Genomic DNA, 22,111 nt, shown 5'->3' on the forward strand with positions numbered 1-22,111 from the left:
AGTACAGAATGTATATGCAACAGGTTATGCAGAGAGCAGTATAGCCAATGCAAACGTTCCTTTGTTATCAAGGACTATGGGATCTGCTTCCTCATTATACAGCTACCTATTACTGGTAAGTTTTTTTTGACTGAAGTTATTATGCCTTATGTCTGATATTTGTTCTCAGAATGTTGCTCATAATTGCAAAGTCTATAGATACTGATATACATATATATATCCTCTCAGTGTATAAACTTAAGAATTCTGAAATACATCAATTTATGCATAATGGTGGTTTTGCTTCATTTTAGATGTAATAGGTAAACGACACTTGGTAAGTTTGTAACTAATAAAATTTATCATTGAAGTATCTAACATTATCACAGTTTCTCAATAAAGCGAGGAAATACAAGCAAAAGAACATTGCATACATGATAAATTCATTGTACAGTTGGTAACAAAAGTTTTGGCAATTTTATTGTGAGGGTAAAATAAATAAGATACAACAATTGAAAAATGATGTAAAAAAATCATATCATTCATATGACCTGGAAAAGAAGCATTTTTGGAACTGAAGCTTGGCCATTTTGCTAATAGATAGTAACATATGGAATATGTGAGATTTTGGGCCATTCAGGTCCATCGTCTTTGGCACATCTTTCTTGTAAAAGTGGGCAATCATCAATATAAAGATACAATAGCTTGGTTAGACGCATCATTGCCTCTTTTGAAGGTAGATGTTTCAGGTAGTAGCACTTTGTTATACACAATTTATGAAGAGACGACAAGTTGCCTATCCACTCTGGAAGTTCTTCCAAATAATAAATCTTCTGAAGTTTTAGATATTGAAGGGTACAAGGGAGGAATTGTCGAGGTAGAGACTCAATCTTTGGAAACTTAGACATTGTTAGGTACCTAAGGGATTGGGGAAATGTAAGGTTGTAGTCCCATTCTTCTCCATAATCACCAATTGTTAGTTCCCGAAGATGATGAAGATTTGGGATCCATTGTAGGCAAGAAATCTGCAACTCCCCTGACTTCACCAAATACAAATCTGTAAGACCTTGCATTTTTCCGAAATCTGGGATGGGACCCTTTATCCATGGGCAGTTCTCTATCCATACGGACTCCAAAGATGTAGTTCTCTCTAGACTTTTTGGCATCCTTTCTAACTGTCTACATCTCTTAATTGTTAATTTACGTAGAGAGGTAAGGTCATCTGGAATACAAGCCAGGTTTGGGCAATACACAATCTCCATTGTCTCGAGAGATAAAAGCCCCTTGGGTATACTCCACACATTCTCACAATCACTTATTTTCAAGTGTTGAAGAGAAGAAAGATTATCTGGAATACGAAGGCTTGGGCATCTACTTATCTTCAATTCCTTGAGAGATACCAATCCAGTGGGTATACAATCCACATTCGTACAATCATATAAGCTCAATTTCTCCAAGTTTGTACAATTTGACAGTTGTTGAGGTATGATCCACAGGTGTTCCAATTTCTCCAGTTTAAGAGATGTGAGAGCATGGCTATTTTCAATGATATTCAAGGGTTGAGTGTCACCAACATTTGTAAGCTCCAAATGCTTTATTGATGGTAACCGTACACAAGGTACAGTTTCCAGTTGTGGGCAATCTTGTATTTCAAGAGTTTCAAGGTTTGGAAACATAATTACTGATTGTGTCGACCATGTTAGTGGTGGCATCCATGTTTTCAGGCTTTCAAAAGAGATAATGTGAAGTTCGCTTAAAGATGGAAATAATACATTCTTTTCCACACTCCCAATCACAGTAAGATAAAAACCAGCACTAGAGTTGTCACTTTTACTCTGATAAAATGTCTCCCCTATACATTCCAAATCATAGAAACCTTGTAGCCACAGAACCCTCAGAAAAGGTAGTTGCCCAAGCGAAGGAAGCTCTAAGCATCTGCTGCAACCTTTCAATATCACCTCTGTGAGATTCATTAGTGGTGTTGAATGACATCCTTGTTGTACAACCATTGTTGCCATCATCCACGAAGGAAAGTTCACTCCCAAGAATCCATCTATATATAATGATTGTAAGTTAGGGTGAGGTTCAAGGCTTTCCAAAACATCCTCATCATTGTTGATGACTTCTCTTCTATAAGCACCCCACTCCAAATGTAACGTCACAATCTTGTCCTTCCTCCCAAGCTCAGCTTTGCTTGCTGCTTCTTTGTTTTTGACATATTCAAGACCACTGATGTTCACCAGACCCTTAAGTTGATCTAAAGGTCCTAGTTCATCAATAGTCCATCCTTCTTGATCACGCAACTTAAGGGGAGGAAAAGTCTGAAGGTTAGTTAATTCTCCTAGTCTTCTTGAAGCCAACAGGGGATATGGATATGGTGTGTCTGTGTATCTTCTTGATCCCAGCGAGATAACATCCATCTCTATGTGTCTTAAGTTTTTTAACTTATGCAGGTTTATGGGTAGTTCCTTCAGATCCATGCAGTTTACAATTCTCAATGTTTGTAGCTGATAAAGTTTGCAGATTGACTCCGGGAGTACATCAATTTCATTATGAGATAAGTCAAGATACCTTAGATGAACAAGCTGCTCAATAATAGATGGAACCTCTGTTAGCTCATCATCAGCCATGATTAATGTTCGAATGTAACTCGCACTTCCTAACAAGTTGTTCCAGCTTGGCACTCTGCCCCAGAAACACATTGTTCTTAGCTTTCTTGTCGTCAACCTATCAGTAAAGTTTTCAGGTGGTGATTCATTATTTGCTAACACAAACGCCAAATGCTGAACATGGGAGACATCTACCCGTTTGTTTCCAACTTTCCAAACCAACAATTCCTTCTCTAAAACAAAAGAGGCAAGATCATGCACTAAATCATGCATCTTGTATATAATTCGATCATAATAACCATCTTTCTCCTCTTCTAAGAAGGAATGATTTAGTAGTATGTCAAAATATTTCTCACCAACTAATTCCATTGTTGAAGTGGAATTGTTGGTTGCAGAATTATCATACAGAAATCCTTGTGCCAACCATAGAGTAACCAATTGATGCTTCTGCATTTTGAAATCCTTAGGGAAGATTGCACAGTATGCAAAGCATTGCTTTACGAACACATGATTCAAATGGTTGTAGCTCAACAATAACGATGGCATGATATCATTTACATCTTCTGGTTGGAAACCCCATAGTTCACTATTCTCCATCGATTCCCATTCATTCAGGTGCTTCTTTGACTGTAATATGCCACCAATTGCTTTTATCGCCATAGGAACACCATTGCACTTGTTAATAATTTTTCTCCCAATATTATCAAAACAAGGATTATATGGAAATGTCTCATTAAAAACTTTTTGTTTTAATAAAACCCATCCTTCATCTTCAGACAATCCTTTCAGATTGTGTTGATAAAAGGCACGTTCTTTGTTTGCGACATCAATGCTACGGGTGGTAATTAAAATTACACATCCTCGAAGATCACCAATACTCAGCAATGCATTTATGAAGGAATTCCACAAGTCTTGATTGTTTTCCCAAACATCGTCAAGCACGAGAAAAAATTTCTTCCCCTTTAACTTTTGTTGAAGTTTATTTGTAATTGCATATGTGTTTGTCAAGTCACATTTGGTTGATGTAAGACATTGAAACATCTCATTCAAAAGTCTATCAACTTTGAATTCCTCAGACACACAAATCCAAACTTTGTTCTTGTCAAAATGGCCTTCAATTTTCTCATGTTCGTATAACTTCCGCGCTAAAGTTGTCTTGCCAAGGCCTGTTAAATATTATGGAAGAATATTATTAGTCATTTTATTTTTTAAAACACTTATATAAATTTCTTCATTAAAAAAATTGGTAACAACCATTTGACAAGTCAATTGATTTTATTTTTTATTTTTTGCCGGGAAGAATATAGGTCAACACGGTAATTTGATTTCTCAATTTTCTTAGGACATGCTTGGATTGGGGGTAATATATTAAGGGGATAATAAAAGTCAAATTTGAAAAAACAAAAGTAATTAGAGGTGTTGTGGAAGACATAGAGTTACAAATGAAATAAGGAAGTTGTGCCACGAGGAAAAGAGAGAGATGGGGAATTATTACTCTCGTAATGAGGGTAATCATTACTCCCCCTCCCCCTAGTGTAACTATTACCCCAAAATGAGGGTATTGATTCCTTTTTTTCACCTCACATCATAGTGATCATACCATCACTGCATAATTTTCTTACAATCACACCATCACTATCTCCTTCTTCCCTATTTTCCCCTTCATTTTGCTTAATTTGACTTTTATTACTTTAACTAGTAATCCATCTCCCCCAATCCAAACATGCCCTTAGGAAGAACCACTACTAAAATTCGGCGAAATTGCGACCGTCTCAAACGGTCGCTGAAAATAGCAAAAACGGTCGCAAAACATAATTGCGACCGTCAACGGTCGTAACATGGTGGTCGTTATTCTCATGGTCGCAAAAAAACAATATTGCGACCGTTTGACGGTCGCAGATTTTTTGCGACCGTTTTTACTATTTTCAACGACCAGCCTATAAACGGTCGCAAATACTCAGAATTGCGACTGCCATATGTACCGGTCGCAAATCTTGAATTTAGCGACGGCTTATGGCGGTCGCTAAAAGTTTTAAAAAAAATAAAAAAAAAAAGTCAATCACTGCCTATACTTCTCAGGCAGCAGCGTCACCACCACTCCCTCCCAAACCAACTCCACCACCGTTAGGTCCCACCCAAACGAACTCCACCCACCACCACCAACTATCTGCATATTCCACCCAGCCCCCACCGAAAAATCCTACCCAAACGAACCAACTCCACCCACCACCACCACCACCGCACACCTTAAACATTCTCCACCCACCACCACCAGCCACCCAAATTTTTACCCACAAAAATAAATATATAACAAAAAAGACCCACAAAACTAAACCAACAAAATTGTAAAATTAAACATAAAACCAAAAATTCATATGAATATCAAATTCAAAAGTCAAAATAAACAAAAATTATAAAAAAAAAAAATCAAAATAACGAAAAAAAAAATAACGAATTTAACAAAAAAAACGAATGAATCAAAATCACAAAAATTAAACAAATTTATCATGAACATCAAAACCAAAATGAACAAAACTTAATCATTAAAAATCAAACAAAAACTAACGAAAAACATTCTAAACTATCGATTCAAACAAAAACAAAATAAAAATCATAAAAATGAATGATAACTAAATTTAACGAAAATCAAACAAAACCAAACATGGAAATTCGAAAAAAACCCAAAATTTCCAGAGAAATCAACATACCTTAAGTCAAATATTTCATCCTCTTTGGGTTTTTATGGTCAAATTCGACCATGAAAACTCCAGATCTGGAATTTTCATGGTCGAATTCGACTATGAACACCAAAATTATTCAGCTGTAAACGAAAATCCGAACACCCAAATTGTTTGTTGCAAAAATTCGAAATCGAAAATAAAGAAAAAATAATGTAGAAAAAGAGAACAAATATGGAGGAAATGGTGATGAGATCGGGGAGCAATTATGTAGAAAAAAAGAACAATTATGCAGGTTAATGGAGCATAAAGACATAAGAATAAGAAGAAGGAAAAGAGGAAAGAGATCGGGGATAAGACGAAGAGAAGAAGGAGAAGAGGAAACAGATTAGATAAAGGATAAAGGAAAGAGAAGAAGAAGAGAGGAGGAAAGAGAGAGGAGAGAGGCGTGAGGAGAGAGAGAGGCGTGAGGAGAGAGAGAGGAAAGAGAGAGTGAGCGGCTATCAACTGATTAGGGTTAGGAGTGGACCTTTTTTATACCTTTTTTTAAAATAAAATAAAAAAGCATCTTTGCGACCGGTAATAGCGGTCGTAATTTTGCGACCGTTTGAGAAACGGTCGTAATTGGTGCATTTTGCGACCGCTACTAACGGTCGCAACCAAATTAATTTCTTTTTGAATTATTTTTCATATGTATTTTATTTTAAAAATATATTAAAATACCTTTGCGACCGTTTTATAACCCAAAAACGGTCGCAAATTTGCGACCGCTTTAAAAACGGTCGCAAATATCATTTTTTGCGACCGTTTCCATGACGGTCGTAAAAAAACGGTCGCAAAATGGCCGAATTTTAGTAGTGAACCTTGATGTACTTGTAAAGTTGTAAATGTGAAAAAAAAAAAAATTAAGAATTGAAGCTATTAGGAGATTAGGAAGAACCTAGAAGTATATAGTAAATTGCTATAGATGGAGAGAGTCATGAGTAATTTATGGGAAAAATAACAATAATCTCAACTATTAGGGTTATTCTCATTTTAATCTCAATAATGTCAAGACCCTTCTCAAAACATCTAAAATGTCTAGTGACCTAGCTGAATACAAGTTATTTTTAGCCAATTTATCTTCTATCCCCTTGTCTTTCACGCAAATATGAGGGTTGAGATGTATGCATATTGACTAATATGCATCCATTGAACTAACATCAAGTCTAAATCCAAATAACATGAAGATTGACTCAAATAACAAAAGAGCTATAACTAATTAGATCATACGGAGTATGTTAATTGGAGTTTAAGCCCTTTTGTTTTAGTATTCATGTTATTTGGTTTTATGCCTGTGTTTAATTTATTGGACGCACAAGCATAGCGCACATTTACTAATATCTTCTTGGTATATCTTGGGAGCATTTTTTTGCCTCAACTAGGCCTTGAGGACTCGACTAACTACAAAAATGAAAATTGGAACAGAGAAAAGAAAGTGGGGACCTGTTTTCAGGAGTAGTTTTTACCATGCCACGTATTTGTAGAAATTTCAATTTCTCAACGAATTTTCAATTCAATTCCCATATTATTTTTACTTATATTATTAACCAAACAACTATCCATAAACTTTTTTTAATATTTTTTTATATATATATTTTTTTTTTATGAATTTGTATTTCTCCTGTTATTGAAGTGCAATCAAACAAGGTCTTGTGTTTCAAAAAAAAAAAAGTCTTACAATACGGCCTCATTTAATTTAGGAAATTTTGCAAAAAATCACCTTTTAAATCTTGTTTTTTGCAAATAACCACCTTTTAAAAAAAATGTTGCAAAACACCACCAATTTTTAAAATTTTGTTACAAATTACCACTTTTTTAGCCAAATTTATCAATTGTTTTACCTTGAATTGGTGGTAAGTTGCAATAAAATTTTTAAAATTGGTGGTTTTTAGCAACATTTTTTTTAAATGTGGTTAAATGCAAAATACAAGATTTAAAAGGTGATTTTTTCCAAAATTTCCTTTAATTTAAAAAGTTTCTTAAAAAGTATAACACTTTTTTGTTTTGTTTTAAAAAAAAAAAAAATCTAGACGAATTCAAAGAGAATAATTCACCTCCAATTCCAACAACAGCGACAGTGGACAGATGATGAACATCCTGGCCGGAAGATCTGAGAATCATTCGCAGCAACGTCTCCTCATCAGACTTCCTACCAATAAATTCAGAACCTCTCGCGGCAGCATGTTTTCTATTTTCATGCAACCATACTTTATCACCATAGTAGCCAACAGCAGTGCTGGATGCTACTGCTTCTCTGGCTAGCTGCACCTTTTGTAGACCGTTTTTGATAGCCTCATTGTCCAACTCATCTAGATTGGAAAGGATCTCTTTAACCCGATGACTCATCCGAATACGGAAGGCAACAGGGCTAGTAGCAGGACGTATAAAGTTGCTACACTTTTTCTTGAATGAAGGAGGGTTGTTTTTCAGCTCAATTTTCCTACGAAGTAACTCATATTCATAATCGTCCATGAGTTCATCAGCAGAACAGGCCACATCAGTAAGTTTTTTAAGCCATAGATTCACAAATTTGCTCTTCTCAGCATATTTGGCACTCCCCAGATCTTCCAGAAATGCCTGGATGTCAATGAATCTGTTTTGGAGCAGTTTAAGTTGATCCTTAAAGCCCCAGACAAGTGCTACCTCCTCCAAAACCCGATCTGCCACCGTCTTCATCACGGCTTTTGCTGCTTCTACCGCCAACCCTGCTGCTAAGGCTTCCGCCATGGATCGATCAAGTAGCTGTTGCGTTGCCTGTGTTTCAGGTTGACAGAGATCACAGAGAGAAAATAGAAGAGCAAATGCAGGGATGCCTGATTGATGGAGATTGGAGGCCAGTGGTTAATAAACTTTTAAAGTTTTGCTCAACGTTGACTTTTCACATCTTTGTGTTGCTGATTTTTATTTAGACAATTACCCGTTCAAATCAGTTGAAATTAGAGGCGAAGTGATCAACTTTTTAATACATCTTGTGTATTGTTTTTTTTTTTAATTAATTTTAGTTTGTAACAGATAGAGGAGTCAAACTCAACTCGATAGATTTGAAAATATTCAATACATTCAAATTGACACCTCTTTATAGTACGGATTATGATAGTCTTTTGTCGTGTTGCCTCTTGCCTCGCTAGAGGATGTGTGGTGGCCTGGTGGGACTGTGTGGGAGTTTCAAACTTTTAATTTTCTACGAAGGATAGTACCACGTACATACGATTATACGAGCACTAATTACTAAGTCAAATATAACAATCATATTAATATATTATTGATATTTTCTTTATTTGGCAACATGCTAATAACTTATTCTAGCATCTTCTGAAGAGGTGGTGGGAATGTCAAAGTTACAATTTTTCTTAACAAAAAATTGTTAGTACTAACAATACTTTATCTTTCCTTGCCAAAATACTTGGTCTCTTACTCTCTTAGGTCCTTTTTGATTGAAGGGATTTGGATGGAAAAGAAAAGAAAGGAAATTGTTTTAATCATATTCCCATGTTTGGTTGAATAAATGACATAAAAATCTAAAGGAAAGGAAAGGAAGTGGGAGGAAAGTCTCTTAACAAAATTTTGGTTTTCTTTTCTTCCCAAAATTGGAGGAATTTGACTGAAAAGAGAAAAATAAAAGTAATTTTCTTTCTCTTCCCTTTATTTCCTTTCATCAACCAAATATTGGAAAATAAAATCACCTTCCTTTCCCTTCTTTTCCTTTCTTTCCCTTCCCATCCTTTCTCTTCTTTTCCTTTAATAATATTGAAAAAAAAAAAAAAAAAAGACTTTTTCTCTTCCCCTAAAATATGGTATGTGATAAGTAATACTAGGTGTGAAGCCCGTGCGTTGCACGAATTTATTTTTATTATTATTTAAGATTTGTATCTTATTATTTCTTATCATTTTTTTTGCTTTAGTTTTACAACCCCTGATGTGTAAAATCAGAGAGATTTTTGATGTATGTCTTCAGGCTTGGTATTTGGATGACGACACTATTATTGGTGACACGTTGGTGGTGGGGAAGGTTTTACAGTTGATTATGGAGGAAGGGCCTCGTTCTGGGCTACGTCTTAACGTGGAAAAGACTGAAGTTTTCTGGCCTACAAAAGATCCTCGAAGCAGGCGTGAGGGTGTCTTTCCACCTAATGTTGCTCAACCTTTGCGTGGTGTTAAGTTGCTTGGTGGTCCTGCTAGTTCCAATTCTGGTTTTAGTGGTGAGCTTGTGATGCAAAGAGTGACCAAGACCATTGCCCTTATGGATAAGGTCGCTATGCTGGATGATCCCCAGTGTGAGCTGTTGTTACTTAGGGCCTGTACCGGAGTTTCTAAACTCTACTTTGCATTACGTACTTGTCCTCCTAGTACTTTTGAGGCAGCTCAACGCACTTTCGATGGGGCTCTTCGATCTTCCTTGGAGCGTATTGTTACTGCTTCGGGGCCTGGGTTTGGCGACTGGCAGTGGCGGCTTGCCACCTTACCATTTGCATTCGGAGGGCTTGGTGTTTATTCCGCAGGTGATGTTCGTCACTATGATTTTCTTGCTTCTCGGTTGCAGTCTGCTGGGTTGCAGACACAACTTCTACGGCATGCTGGTGTTGTTGGTCTTAGACGAGCTTTTGAGGATGCGCTGGGTCTGTTTAATGGAACAGTGGAGTCTGACATTTTGAGTAATCCTAGTGAGGTTGCTGCCCCTAAACTCATGAAAAAATTGGCAGATATATATTTCACAAAGGTTACCGCTTCAGCAGACTCTGCTTTTTCTTTAACTCCTCGGCAATCAGTATTATGGAAATCACAGCAAGGAGATCACACCTCTGCTTGGCTAAGGGCGGTCCCTATTTCGAGGTTGGGTCAGACGATGAACGCCAAGACTTATCACTGTGTGTTGTGCTACCGGTTGGGTGTTCCATTGTTCTCTATCACGACGTCGTGCTCTGCTTGTTTAATAGTTTTAACTGGGGATATTTACACTGATTACGCGGTGTCTTGTGTTGGTATTGTGGGCATCAAATATCGGCATAATGTTGTTCAGGATACCCTTGTTGATGTTTGCTATCGGTCAGGGATTTCAGCTAGAAAGGAGGTGGACATTGGGTTATTTGGAGGGAACGACGGGTGTAGGGAATAATTTCAAGCCTTTAAAATCCCACTAGCTTGAACCCCACTGTGATCATACATTAAAGTACGGTGGCGTCCAAAAGGGAAGAAGATAGAGCAAAAGAGTCGCCAACAAGTTTTTAAGGAACTTGTAAACCGTTCATAGGATGAAGGTTACACCCCTTAACGATCCAAGAGATCGTCAACTCCATAAGGTCATGAACCAAATAAGGGTTCGGGGATGATGGTACAAATCCAACCTAAAAGAGATTGAACCTGCCCTAATAATAGGCCTCTACTTTATTCTGCTCGTATTCATGTGCGCTTTCTGACTAACATACAATCAATAGGATTAACCCTAAACCTGTTTAATCTATGTTGGTTGAATTTAATGCACAACTAAATCTATTATTGGCGATCACTTGAATCATAATCGCATTAACCTAACAAGATTATTAATTATCTTATTAAGCGTGGTTGCAAATACTAATTCCCTTTAACATGCATAAAAGGTGATCAAGCAATAAATAATAAAATAATGTATATCAAGCAACATAATAATAATTATAATCATAATAATAAATCATAATTCACCAATTATAATAATCATGTTAAAGCATAGCAAGATCCTAGGCATGATACTAATAAGATTAATAACAAACCCTAGCATGTCACTAAGCAATAAAAATCAAATCTTTAACCCTAACATGATACTAACATGAATTAATATTAGGAAGAATATAGGAAGCATCGTAGCAATTATATTTGATATTAAGAATACCCTAGACATGATACTAGGAAGATCAAAACGCCCTAACATAACATTAAGAATCATAATAACAACCTAAGCATGATTTCTACATCATAATATCAATAAAAACCAAATTAAAGTACTTACGTGGATGCCTCGTACCTCTTTCTAATTACAAAATACACACGTTAGTAACTTCAAGGAAAATAATAAACAAACAATTAAATTAAATAATTGAAATAGAGATTTGGGACCAAACCCTCAGAAATTAAAACCTTTCACGTCTAGGGCGAAAGCAACTTCGAATATGGCTAGGTGTATCAAGATCTTGTGAATGCGGAATTTTGTATTCGAAAGAAAGAATTAAGAAAAGAGAGAATGGATGAGATGAATGATGAAAGAGTAGATGAATGAATATCGGTAATCAGTGAATGGTGATTGTTGATGAATCTTGGTGAATCAAAACGGAGTTTTAGATACGATATTTATAGAGAAAATCATCAAAAAAAAGATAATTTATCAAAACAGAGTCTGAAGACCACAAATCCACCTTGGCGCCAGCCCTGGCTCATTGGCGCCAGGATCTGTGGCTAGCGCTAGGCGCCAATTCTGGCGTCTGGCGCTAATCCTGATTCCAGGCGCCAAGGCCTGGGGTTGGACGCCAAATCGGATTTTAACGCGTTTTCAAAAATCTGATAATTTTACCGTACTGGAAGATAAAATAATATAATTTCAATCGAAAATGCTATTTGATCTGATTAAAACTCTGAAGAGTCCTAATTGAATTAAGAATGACAAGACTTTCTAGAATGTTCTAGAAGACTAAAACCATTCCTAATTACATTAGGAATGACAAACTATATTAGGCCCTCCCCTAGATCATAGGGCCGTACTTAAAACTCAAACCGGGCCCAGTTTAATAAATTGGCCATAAATTCCTCAATATTCATCGGAATTGGGCTTATAATATATCGTTGGAAAGGTCTTTGCAAGCCCCATCCAACTATACCATTATTGGACCCATATTTTGGACCAACCAAACTGTATTGGCTGTTTTTTTAAAAATAAAGTTTTCAAAAACAGGGAGAAGAGAAAATAAAACTTTCGCAACACCAGACCTTTCCACACTTTCGTTTCATTCGATTACGATCCGACGTGAAAGGCACTCATCACTGGGTTTGTTTTGGGGAGACACAAATGGGTGTCTACAGAAGCCCCCACTTTGACTGAGTTTGGAGAAACGCAAGTTTCGAAAACGAAAGTCAAAGTATCGATAGGGACGAAGAATGATTCAGAACGTTCTGCGATCCTAAATCAATCTTGTAACGCCGATACCTGCAAAACAATGTTAGTTAAACAAATAAAAGAGTTAAGAAACGCGTATCTTGCACCGTCGAGCACACGTCTCTGAAAGTAACCAATTTGCTGCTGTCGCTGTTTTGATGACCTCCTGCAAGCTAGAGAATGTCATCCCGCTTGAAAACCGCTACGCCTGTAACTGCTTCCAAATTAGAAGATTGCTTCGCCTGAAACGATCCTCACCGCTTTGATAATATTCCACATCCAAGGGAATACCGTCGAAGATTGCTTCTCTTGAAACAATCCTCATCCGCATTGATAATATTCCACATCCTAGGGAATACCATCGAAGATTATTTCTCTTGAAACAATCTCCATCCGTTTGTGACAACTCTCCACAATCTAGGGAACGCCACCTTGCTGTTTCGATGTTCACTCGTCTCTGAACAAAGAGCTTCTTTTTCCCGCTGTGATAGTCTTCGAAAAGATCACTGCTTCTTAATGTTTGCTATGCTAGTACGTCGGCGCTTTGCTGCTCGTGAACCAGTATGTCGGTGCTTTTGCTGTGATGACAATCCTTTTTTCTTTGGGAATAGTTGCCAACACAACTCTTGTATGATGTATGACAATCCGATTTAGGGAAAGTTGTCAATGCTACGTAACAATCCATCCTTGGAAATGTTTCCACGATGAAGCGACAATCCGTATCTCAGAAAATTTCTCAAAATCCAATTTTTGGAAAAGTTGCCAATGCTTCGTAACCATCTTTCATAAGAACTTTGCTACGATCGACAATCCACATCTTGGAATATAACTCTTGAAAGCAATCCACCTTGGAAATTTGCCAACGCTATGCGACAATCCTTTTGGGAAAATATTGCCACTATTGACAATCCGCGTCTTGGAACATTTGCAAAAAAGAGTCGACCGACAATCCACTTCGGGAAAATTTGCCACTTGCTAAAATGAATGACAATCCACGTTGAGGAACTTTCGCCGATATTTATGATGAATAGAAACCTACAACAATCCTTTGGGAAATTTTGCTGTAGGGAACTGGGTGTATGACAATCCAATCTCGGAAAACTTGCCAGCGATGACAATCCGAACTTGGAAAAAATTGCCAAACAAAGAAGGAGCACGACAATCCACGCTTGAAAACTTTGCCAGAGATGACAATCCAATCTTGGAAAAATTGTCTTTGAAGAAGATGCACGACAATCCATTTTTGGAAATATTGTCAGTTGGAGATGACAATCCAATTTTTGGAAAACTTTGTCGTTTAATAAGAATGCGCGACAATCCATATTTGGAAATATTGTCGTTTAAGTGCTTGCTTTTGAACCGATTGTAATGAGCCAGTGTTTTAGGCGCTTAAGCTAAGTTAGACGATTTTTCGTCAGGTCGATCACTTATTGCAATTGTAATCAAACCGACTACTTAATCATGTCAAATTGCTTATAGGGGCTAGCTGGCGTACTAAGGAACCCGAAATTGCTGTATGAAGTCGAAATCACCCTTCTGAGAGGCTTCGAGCTCTGTCGTTGCTGAGATATCTCTGGCGCCAAGAATTGGAGTAGGGTCTTCCCTATTCTGCTGCACCTGTATTTATTTTTTGACTATAGAACTTTGCCAATTTCTTTAATTATCTTAGGGTTGACCTAAGGTTTAGCGTTGCTTGACTCATCGACTTGACACGACTCAAGGTATAAACTTGACTCGCTGATTGACTGACTCGAGGTTGACTCGACTCAAAGTGTAATGACACATGTGTTAGACTCAAATCAAAGTGATATGACACGACATGACTCAATGTGTATATGACTTGTGTGTGCATTGTAATGTGATCGTGCGACTCGAAAAATGCAAAAAAGCAAAAATTTTCCGTCAATTTTGTGGAGGGTACCGACTTTCTCCCGAAAAAGAAAGACGTGAAAAAGAAAATCAAAAGTTTGAAGATGCATGTTGAATGAGCTTAGTAAAATGTTATTTGATACTATCTCTCAAGGTTCAAGGATTAATTCATCCTAGGCTATCTCAACTGTTGACTCCATGATGAAAGTATTTGGGTAACTTAGGCACGGAGGCTAAGCACTTCATACTTCGTGATGCAATGACAATTATGAGTGATTTTGACGAAGCATGCTTCAGCGTTAAGATTTCATGACAAAGGGTTCCTAAGGGAAATATATTTGGTCATGTATGCGTGCAGTGTGTGAAAGTGACACTAAATCTAGGCCGCAAGAGCTAAGTGTGTGGAAAAATATATTGTTAGAAGAGCCAAATTATGGTGACTCTTAGGCTAGGTAAGCTAATGATGTAGGGATCAAGCCCCCAAGTCTAGCTCTAAGTGAATAGAGATGAGCACAGGGGATCCCTTGATATGATCATAGTGTAAGTGTGTGAATGTGAATATGAATGCATGTTTATTACGGCCGCACCTCGATGTGAGGTTGCCTACGTATCCGTTAGGAATCAGGCCAAACGTAGCTCTAGCCAAACGTAGCTCTAGCCAAACCTCGCACAAGTGTGTATACCTCAAAAAGGTCTTTTTAAGGGTTGTAACGTGGTTAGGCTAAAGGATTGAAGAAGAAGGGGATAAAGGCTCAAGACCCTAGATAAGCCCCCAAGGTGTGCAACCTCGCTTTTGAATCATTGTAATTTTATGTTTGAGTTTCTACTCTCTTTTTTTTTAGCTCTTTCTTTTGTTTTAGCATTTATTTTATTTTAATAAGTGTGGGCAATCCCGATCATGCGGTCTATCACTCACTTGGCATTCATGTTTCTCAGGCACGGTACAGAGCACTCGATAAGAGACGCAATCTGAGACGTGTTCTTATCGAAGATATTTTCATATCAAAGACATTGGAACACTTTCACTTTTGTACACTTTTATTTACTTTTTTGCTTTGTTTTGCTATTTTAATCTTTGAATTTGCTCAAGCTTTCTTTAGAATTGCAAAAGTTGCAAACCATCCCATCCCAAGGTTAGATAGATGTGGGTTGAAAAAAAAAGAAAGGTCTATCGTTAGACGAGGCTCAAAGTGGTTTATGAAGAAAGGATGTATAATTGAAGGGTGAAATGAGATATGATGTGGCTACAAGGGTTGCCTTAAATCATTGGTATACCTTGTGCTTAATTCAACATATATTTTTTTTTTAAAATGCAATATAATGAAATGATCATATGCAAGAAAATAAGTGCTCATTTTATTAAAGGAAAAGAAAGAAAATAATCTAGAAAATTAATCTAAAGGAAAAGAAAAGGTGCCTATGCTAGACTTATTGGGAAAAGGAAAAAATGAAAAAGAAATAGAAAAAGAGGTCATGAAATATTGTCATTGAAGCTCGCCTCTTGTCTTGTGTTGTTTCATCATTACCCTCATTTTTTGTTTGTCAATCATATGACTCAAACTCGAATCAACACACATGGATGGAAGGAGTGAAGAAAGATGGAATAGAATGTGAAGAAAAGTGGTGTAGATGGAGGGATATGAAGGATTAGGAGTAGAATGTACCCCAACTCAAATGACGGAAAGGACCGACTCATGCATGAACCTAAGACATGGCCATGGTGATGTATACTCAAAGTGTGTGCTAAGACTAGTGAGTGTAGGTGACATGTTAAGGCTCGTGTCATGACCATGTGGCTAGACTATGTGACTAGACTCAAGTAAAGACTAAGTTAAGACTTCACGTATATGCATTAAACTGGACAGACTGTGGTATTTTAGTCATAACTTTTAATATGCAACTCTGATTGGGATGAAACCAACTCCAAATTAAAGATAAAACTCGGGGCTACAGATCCATAGGTTGTACGACTCGTAGTTCTTTCTAGAACTCCGGCTATGACCAAAACAATTTGACGCTTGTGCAGTATACAGGAATAAAAATCCGGGTTGACTTAAAGGAACTATGACTCGATTTTATATTTATTTATTAGCTCAAATTAATTAATTAATTAATTAAACAAATTCCTTTAGTCATTAATCAGTTTATTTAGTATTAACACAAGTCAAACAAACGGTTAGGAAAAATCACATAGAGTATGCACAACAAATAATGCACAATTAGTCAAGTAGGCACAACATGATGTAATGAGTTTGCAGCCTAACCATGGCTCTAGTTCTCTAAAGTTCTGGATATGGTTCAGTCAAACAGGGTCCATGGTTAATTGTTCAGATGCACCGCGTAGAAGCCTAACCGTGAAGGGTTAACGCGTGTGGATAGAACACCGCGAATTTTTTAGAAAAACTCGCTTCCATGGTTTGGTGAATTCAACATCTCAGATGTACCCTTTGTTGCCAGAAGCGTTCAATCAGGTAGATAGAGCATGAATTCCCAGAGGGTTATGTCCATATGTAGAACACATATGGGTTTCAGAAAAGTGAGAAAAAATTCAATCAGGAAGCAGGATCGAGCAAACAACACGAAAAACCGGTCGAAATTAGAACGCATATTTCTAGCTCGGTATTGGGGGAAATTGGCGCCAGCAAACAGAGACTGGCGCCAGCTTTTAGCTGTAGCGCCTGGCGCCAATACTGGCGTCTGGCGCTACGACTAAAATGTTGGCGCCAAGCTCCAGCCCCTGACGCTACTTCCCACATGCCTCAGCAGCTTTCTATGCTCAATAAAATCATCCAGTTTTGCGCGGTGTTATTTCAGTCCTAGTTGTGAAAGACATTTCTCAAATTTCCTACGTGTAAAATCCTTATGTTTTTGACTCATTACGGATGGTCTTTCCAATGAGAACCTTTTTATGCATATGACACAATGTTAATCAAAATTACGCACATGAAATACTTAGAACTTTTCGAGTCTCATCCACTCATTCTAAATCATTGCCGAAACAAATTCAGGAACTAAAATAGAAATCCTCCCCAGTGGAGTCGCCAAAAACTGTAGGGAATAGTTTCAAGCCTTTAAAATCCCACTAGCTTGAACCCCACTGTGATCATACATTAAAGTACGGTGGCGTCCAAAAGGGAAGAAGATAGAGCAAAAGAGTCGCCAACAAGTTTTTAAGGAACTTGTAAACCGTTCATAGGATGAAGGTTACACCCCTTAACGATCCAAGAGATCGTCAACTCCATAAGGTCATGAACCAAATAAGGGTTCGGGGATGATGGTACAAATCCAACCTAAAAGAGATTGAACCTGCCCTAATAATAGGCCTCTACTTTATTCTGCTCGTATTCATGTGCGCTTTCTGACTAACATACAATCAATAGGATTAACCCTAAACCTGTTTAATCTATGTTGGTTGAATTTAATGCACAACTAAATCTATTATTGGCGATCACTTGAATCATAATCGCATTAACCTAACAAGATTATTAATTATCTTATTAAGCGTGGTTGCAAATACTAATTCCCTTTAACATGCATAAAAGGTGATCAAGCAATAAATAATAAAATAATGTATATCAAGCAACATAATAATAATTATAATCATAATAATAAATCATAATTCACCAATTATAATAATCATGTTAAAGCATAGCAAGATCCTAGGCATGATACTAATAAGATTAATAACAAACCCTAGCATGTCACTAAGCAATAAAAATCAAATCTTTAACCCTAACATGATACTAACATGAATTAATATTAGGAAGAATATAGGAAGCATCGTAGCAATTATATTTGATATTAAGAATACCCTAGACATGATACTAGGAAGATCAAAACGCCCTAACATAACATTAAGAATCATAATAACAACCTAAGCATGATTTCTACATCATAATATCAATAAAAACCAAATTAAAGTACTTACGTGGATGCCTCGTACCTCTTTCTAATTACAAAATACACACGTTAGTAACTTCAAGGAAAATAATAAACAAACAATTAAATTAAATAATTGAAATAGAGATTTGGGACCAAACCCTCAGAAATTAAAACCTTTCACGTCTAGGGCGAAAGCAACTTCGAATATGGCTAGGTGTATCAAGATCTTGTGAATGCGGAATTTTGTATTCGAAAGAAAGAATTAAGAAAAGAGAGAATGGATGAGATGAATGATGAAAGAGTAGATGAATGAATATCGGTAATCGGTGAATGGTGATTGTTGATGAATCTTGGTGAATCAAAACGGAGTTTTAGATACGATATTTATAGAGAAAATCATCAAAAAAAGATAATTTATCAAAACAGAGTCTGAAGACCACAAATCCACCTTGGCGCCAGCCCTGGCTCATTGGCGCCAGGATCTGTGGCTAGCGCCAGGCGCCAATTCTGGCGTCTGGCGCTAATCCTGATTCCAGGCGCCAAGGCCTGGGGTTGGACGCCAAATCGGATTTTAACGCGTTTTCAAAAATCTGATAATTTTACCGTACTGGAAGATAAAATAATATAATTTCAATCGAAAATGCTATTTGATCTGATTAAAACTCTAAAGAGTCCTAATTGAATTAAGAATGACAAGACTTTCTAGAATGTTCTAGAAGACTAAAACCATTCCTAATTACATTAGGAATGATAAACTATATTAGGCCCTCCCCTAGATCATAGAGTCGTACTTAAAACTCAAACCGGGCCCAGTTTAGTAAATTGGCCATAAATTCCTCAATATTCATCGGAATTGGGCTTATAATATATCGTTGGAAAGGTCTTTGCAAGCCCCATCCAACTATACCATTATTGGACCCATATTATGGACCAACCAAACTGGATTGGCTGTTTTCTTAAAAATAAAGTTTTCAAAAACAGGGAGAAGAGAAAATAAAACTTTCCGCAACACCAGACCTTTCCACACTTTCGTTTCATTCGATTACGATTCGACGTGAAAGGCACTCATCACTGGGTTTGGTTTTGGAGAGACACAAATGGGTGTCTACAACGGGGCTCTCAGACCTGCAGATGTGTTACTTTATTCATGGGATCGTGGTCGCGCGCGATGTCTGTGTTGACTTGACAGGGTCTTCTCCTTTGACACAGTCTGGGCTTTCTAACTTTGTTCCTGGACGGGTAGTGACTGATGCGGCCAATCGGAAGCGGGTCAAGTACGAATCCAGTTGTCGAGCAATCGGATATGACTTCCTTCCTTTCTCTTTATCTTCTCTTGGGGAGTTAGAAAAGGAGGTTGTTACATTGCTTAAGCGAATCCAGAATTTCTCGAAGACTTAGGATATTGGGGCGCATGCTGCAACTCATATCTTTACTAGGATCGGCTTTTCTATAGCTAGAGGAGTGGGGGCCCAGATTGTATCTCGGCCTCCCACTAATTTTCTATAGGTTGTATAACTTTGTATGGTTTTGAGATATAATAATAATAATAATAATAATAATAATAATAATAATATCTCCCTTCTACACTTTTATGTAGAGTACTCTATTCCTTTTTTGTAGTTTTGTTTTATGTATCTTTGGTCTCCCGTGAATGACATTGATTCCCTTTTTTAGCCCCAATTATGAAGTATGTATAGTATATCGTTTTTTTTGTAATTTTGGTACATATTTTTTGTGTCTCCTATCAATTAATGACGATGACAAGATTAATTTTTTTCCATCTCCAACCTTAATTTTATTTTTGTTTACCATTGTATCCCCGACACTGGCGGATCCACGTAGACGCCTGGGGGGCACGTGCTCCCCCCCCCCCCCCAAAAAAAAAAAACTGTTTTTATGAAAAAAGCGCTCATTAAAATTATATAAAGATTACAATCTGTACTTACATTAACTATCTTCAGCATTGCTTCAGTGGTAGAGGGTTGTAAGGAGAGTCATATTTGTTTTCAAGGTCAAGGGTTCGAGACCTCTTAGCAGTTTTTTTTTTTAATTTCATTATACTGTGTATAATATTTATTGCATTATATTTGGCCATTATTATATCTTGTTTATATTAGTATGAAAATTTGATGACATTCTTCTCAATTTCATTATATAATATTTATTGCATTTATTTGGCCATTATTATATCTTATTTATATTAGTATGAAAATTTACCCTAAAATTAATATAAAAACATACTCCATCTATGTTTAAGTAAATAAAATGTTTTGACTTTTAACACAAACAATCTAATTCACTCTGACTAATGTTTGTGATTTATACATTAGAATATATATAGTCATGTGGATATTTGTTGGAATCGTCTCAATGAAAAATTTATTAATATTCAATTGTTATAATTTTTATTATTAAAGATATTTTCAGTTAAAATTTACATTAGCATACGTGCACAAGTGAAATTTATAACAAAGTTTTCTGTAAATATTCATATGCAACTTTGACTTACAAAATAAAATAATAAATAGGTGAACAATTTATCATAGTATAATCGATATCTAGAATTTTAATTGTTTGTAAAAAAAATATAAAAAATTGTTAAGATAAATGGTTGAATTTGATTGTTAATTATAATACGACTACACAACGCATTATATCCAAAATTAAACATAGTTTGTTTGGCTGATTATATTACGTTACGTTACACCAATGTTATATTTTTTTAATTGTCCAGTGCTACCCCTAGTTAGGATTCCTGGATCCGCCACTGATCCCCGATGGTATTGTAAATTTCACTTTGTGTAGCCATGAAACTTGGGATCTCCGACTTTGAAAAGAAAAAATAAATATTTTTTTTATGTATTTTGTGGTTAATTGGTTGTGCATGTATAGTGAATTAAATTAAGGCTTATTTATAAGGAAATACAATGCATCATATCTTCTCTACATAACTTTTATCATTCTTTGTAATCTAATCCTTTTTTAATTAATCGTAATCCATATAATTTTTTTAGCTTCGTTTTTTTTTTTTTTTATTTATTTATTTTTTTTTATTTGTATATCATACTACGTTTAAAAATTTTAGATATTCATAATAATTATTAGGAAAATGTTATACATAGCCCTTAGGGCTACATATAAGCATTAAATTTACACTTGAAAATCGTAAAAAGTTAAGAAATCATAAAAATATAAGCACTAATTACACTGATTTATGCATGTTTTTGTTATGAATTCCTAATTTTATACAATTTTCAAGACTATATTTAATGCTTATATATAGCCATTAGGGCTACATATAACATTACCCTTAAAAAAAGCCTATTTGTTATGGCCAAATGCTTTTTTTTTTCCTTTCTTTTTTCTTTTTTTTTTTTCTATTTATTTCATTTATGAATATTTAATAATTAAGCATACACAGAAGATGTGTTTGCAACGTTCCTTGTTTCTAAACCTGCTGACTTCTAGTTTCAAAGGCGATGAAAATGTAGCATTGATTGTAACACTTAAGTCATCAGTAACTTCCCCTGAACGTACAAACAATCCAGTTTTACAAGGCCATCTAACTTGTTAAAATATGAAATTAGACCCTCAAATAGCAGCCTATCTTCTTTTCTCAGCTTTTACACTTGTAATATTGGGAAGCAGATTAACCACATGTTTTTACATGTTCAGAACTTGCATCTAGGTGGTCAGTGGCGGATTCAGGAATCCTAACTGTAACGTAATACAATCAACCAAACAAACTATGTTAAATTTTGGATATAATGCGTTGTGTCACCGTATTATAATTAACAATCAGATTCAAACATTTATATTGACAAGTTTTTTTTTTTTTTTTTTTTTTCAAATAATTTAAATTCTTGATATCGATATACAATGATAAAATTTTCACCTATTTATTATTTTATTTTGTAAGTCAAAGTTGCATATGA

At 36.1% G+C, this 22,111-nt stretch overlaps 1 protein-coding gene across 1 annotated transcript; it reads right to left on the reverse strand.

Annotated features, from left to right (window-relative positions):
* Window positions 1–572: 572 nt before the first annotated feature.
* Window positions 573–8,035, reverse strand: LOC145584340 (putative disease resistance protein RGA4). The gene is made up of 2 exons (XM_081641204.1): window positions 7,363–8,035; window positions 573–3,754 (listed from the first exon to the last, which is right to left on the reverse strand). Exons 1-2 carry the CDS (start codon window positions 8,033–8,035, stop codon window positions 573–575), a joined length of 3,855 nt encoding a protein of 1,284 aa, XP_081497330.1.
* Between the last annotated feature and the right edge of the window lie 14,076 nt (window positions 8,036–22,111).

The sequence above is a fragment of the Chenopodium album genome, chromosome 16, assembly GCF_948465745.1.
Source record: "Chenopodium album chromosome 16, dcCheAlbu1.1, whole genome shotgun sequence".
In the NCBI taxonomy this organism is placed as follows: Eukaryota; Viridiplantae; Streptophyta; class Magnoliopsida; order Caryophyllales; family Amaranthaceae; genus Chenopodium; species Chenopodium album.

What these genes read in the sequence shown, in the direction of transcription:
- LOC145584340 (XM_081641204.1), bottom strand. Translation starts at nt 8,035, where the DNA reads ATGGCGGAAGCCTTAGCAGCAGGGTTGGCGGTAGAAGCAGCAAAAGCC. An exon ending in CGCTGTTGTTGGAATTGGAG is followed by an intron (nt 3,755 to 7,362) that starts GTGAATTATTCT and finishes AATATTTAACAG; the next exon opens with GCCTTGGCAAGACAACTTTA.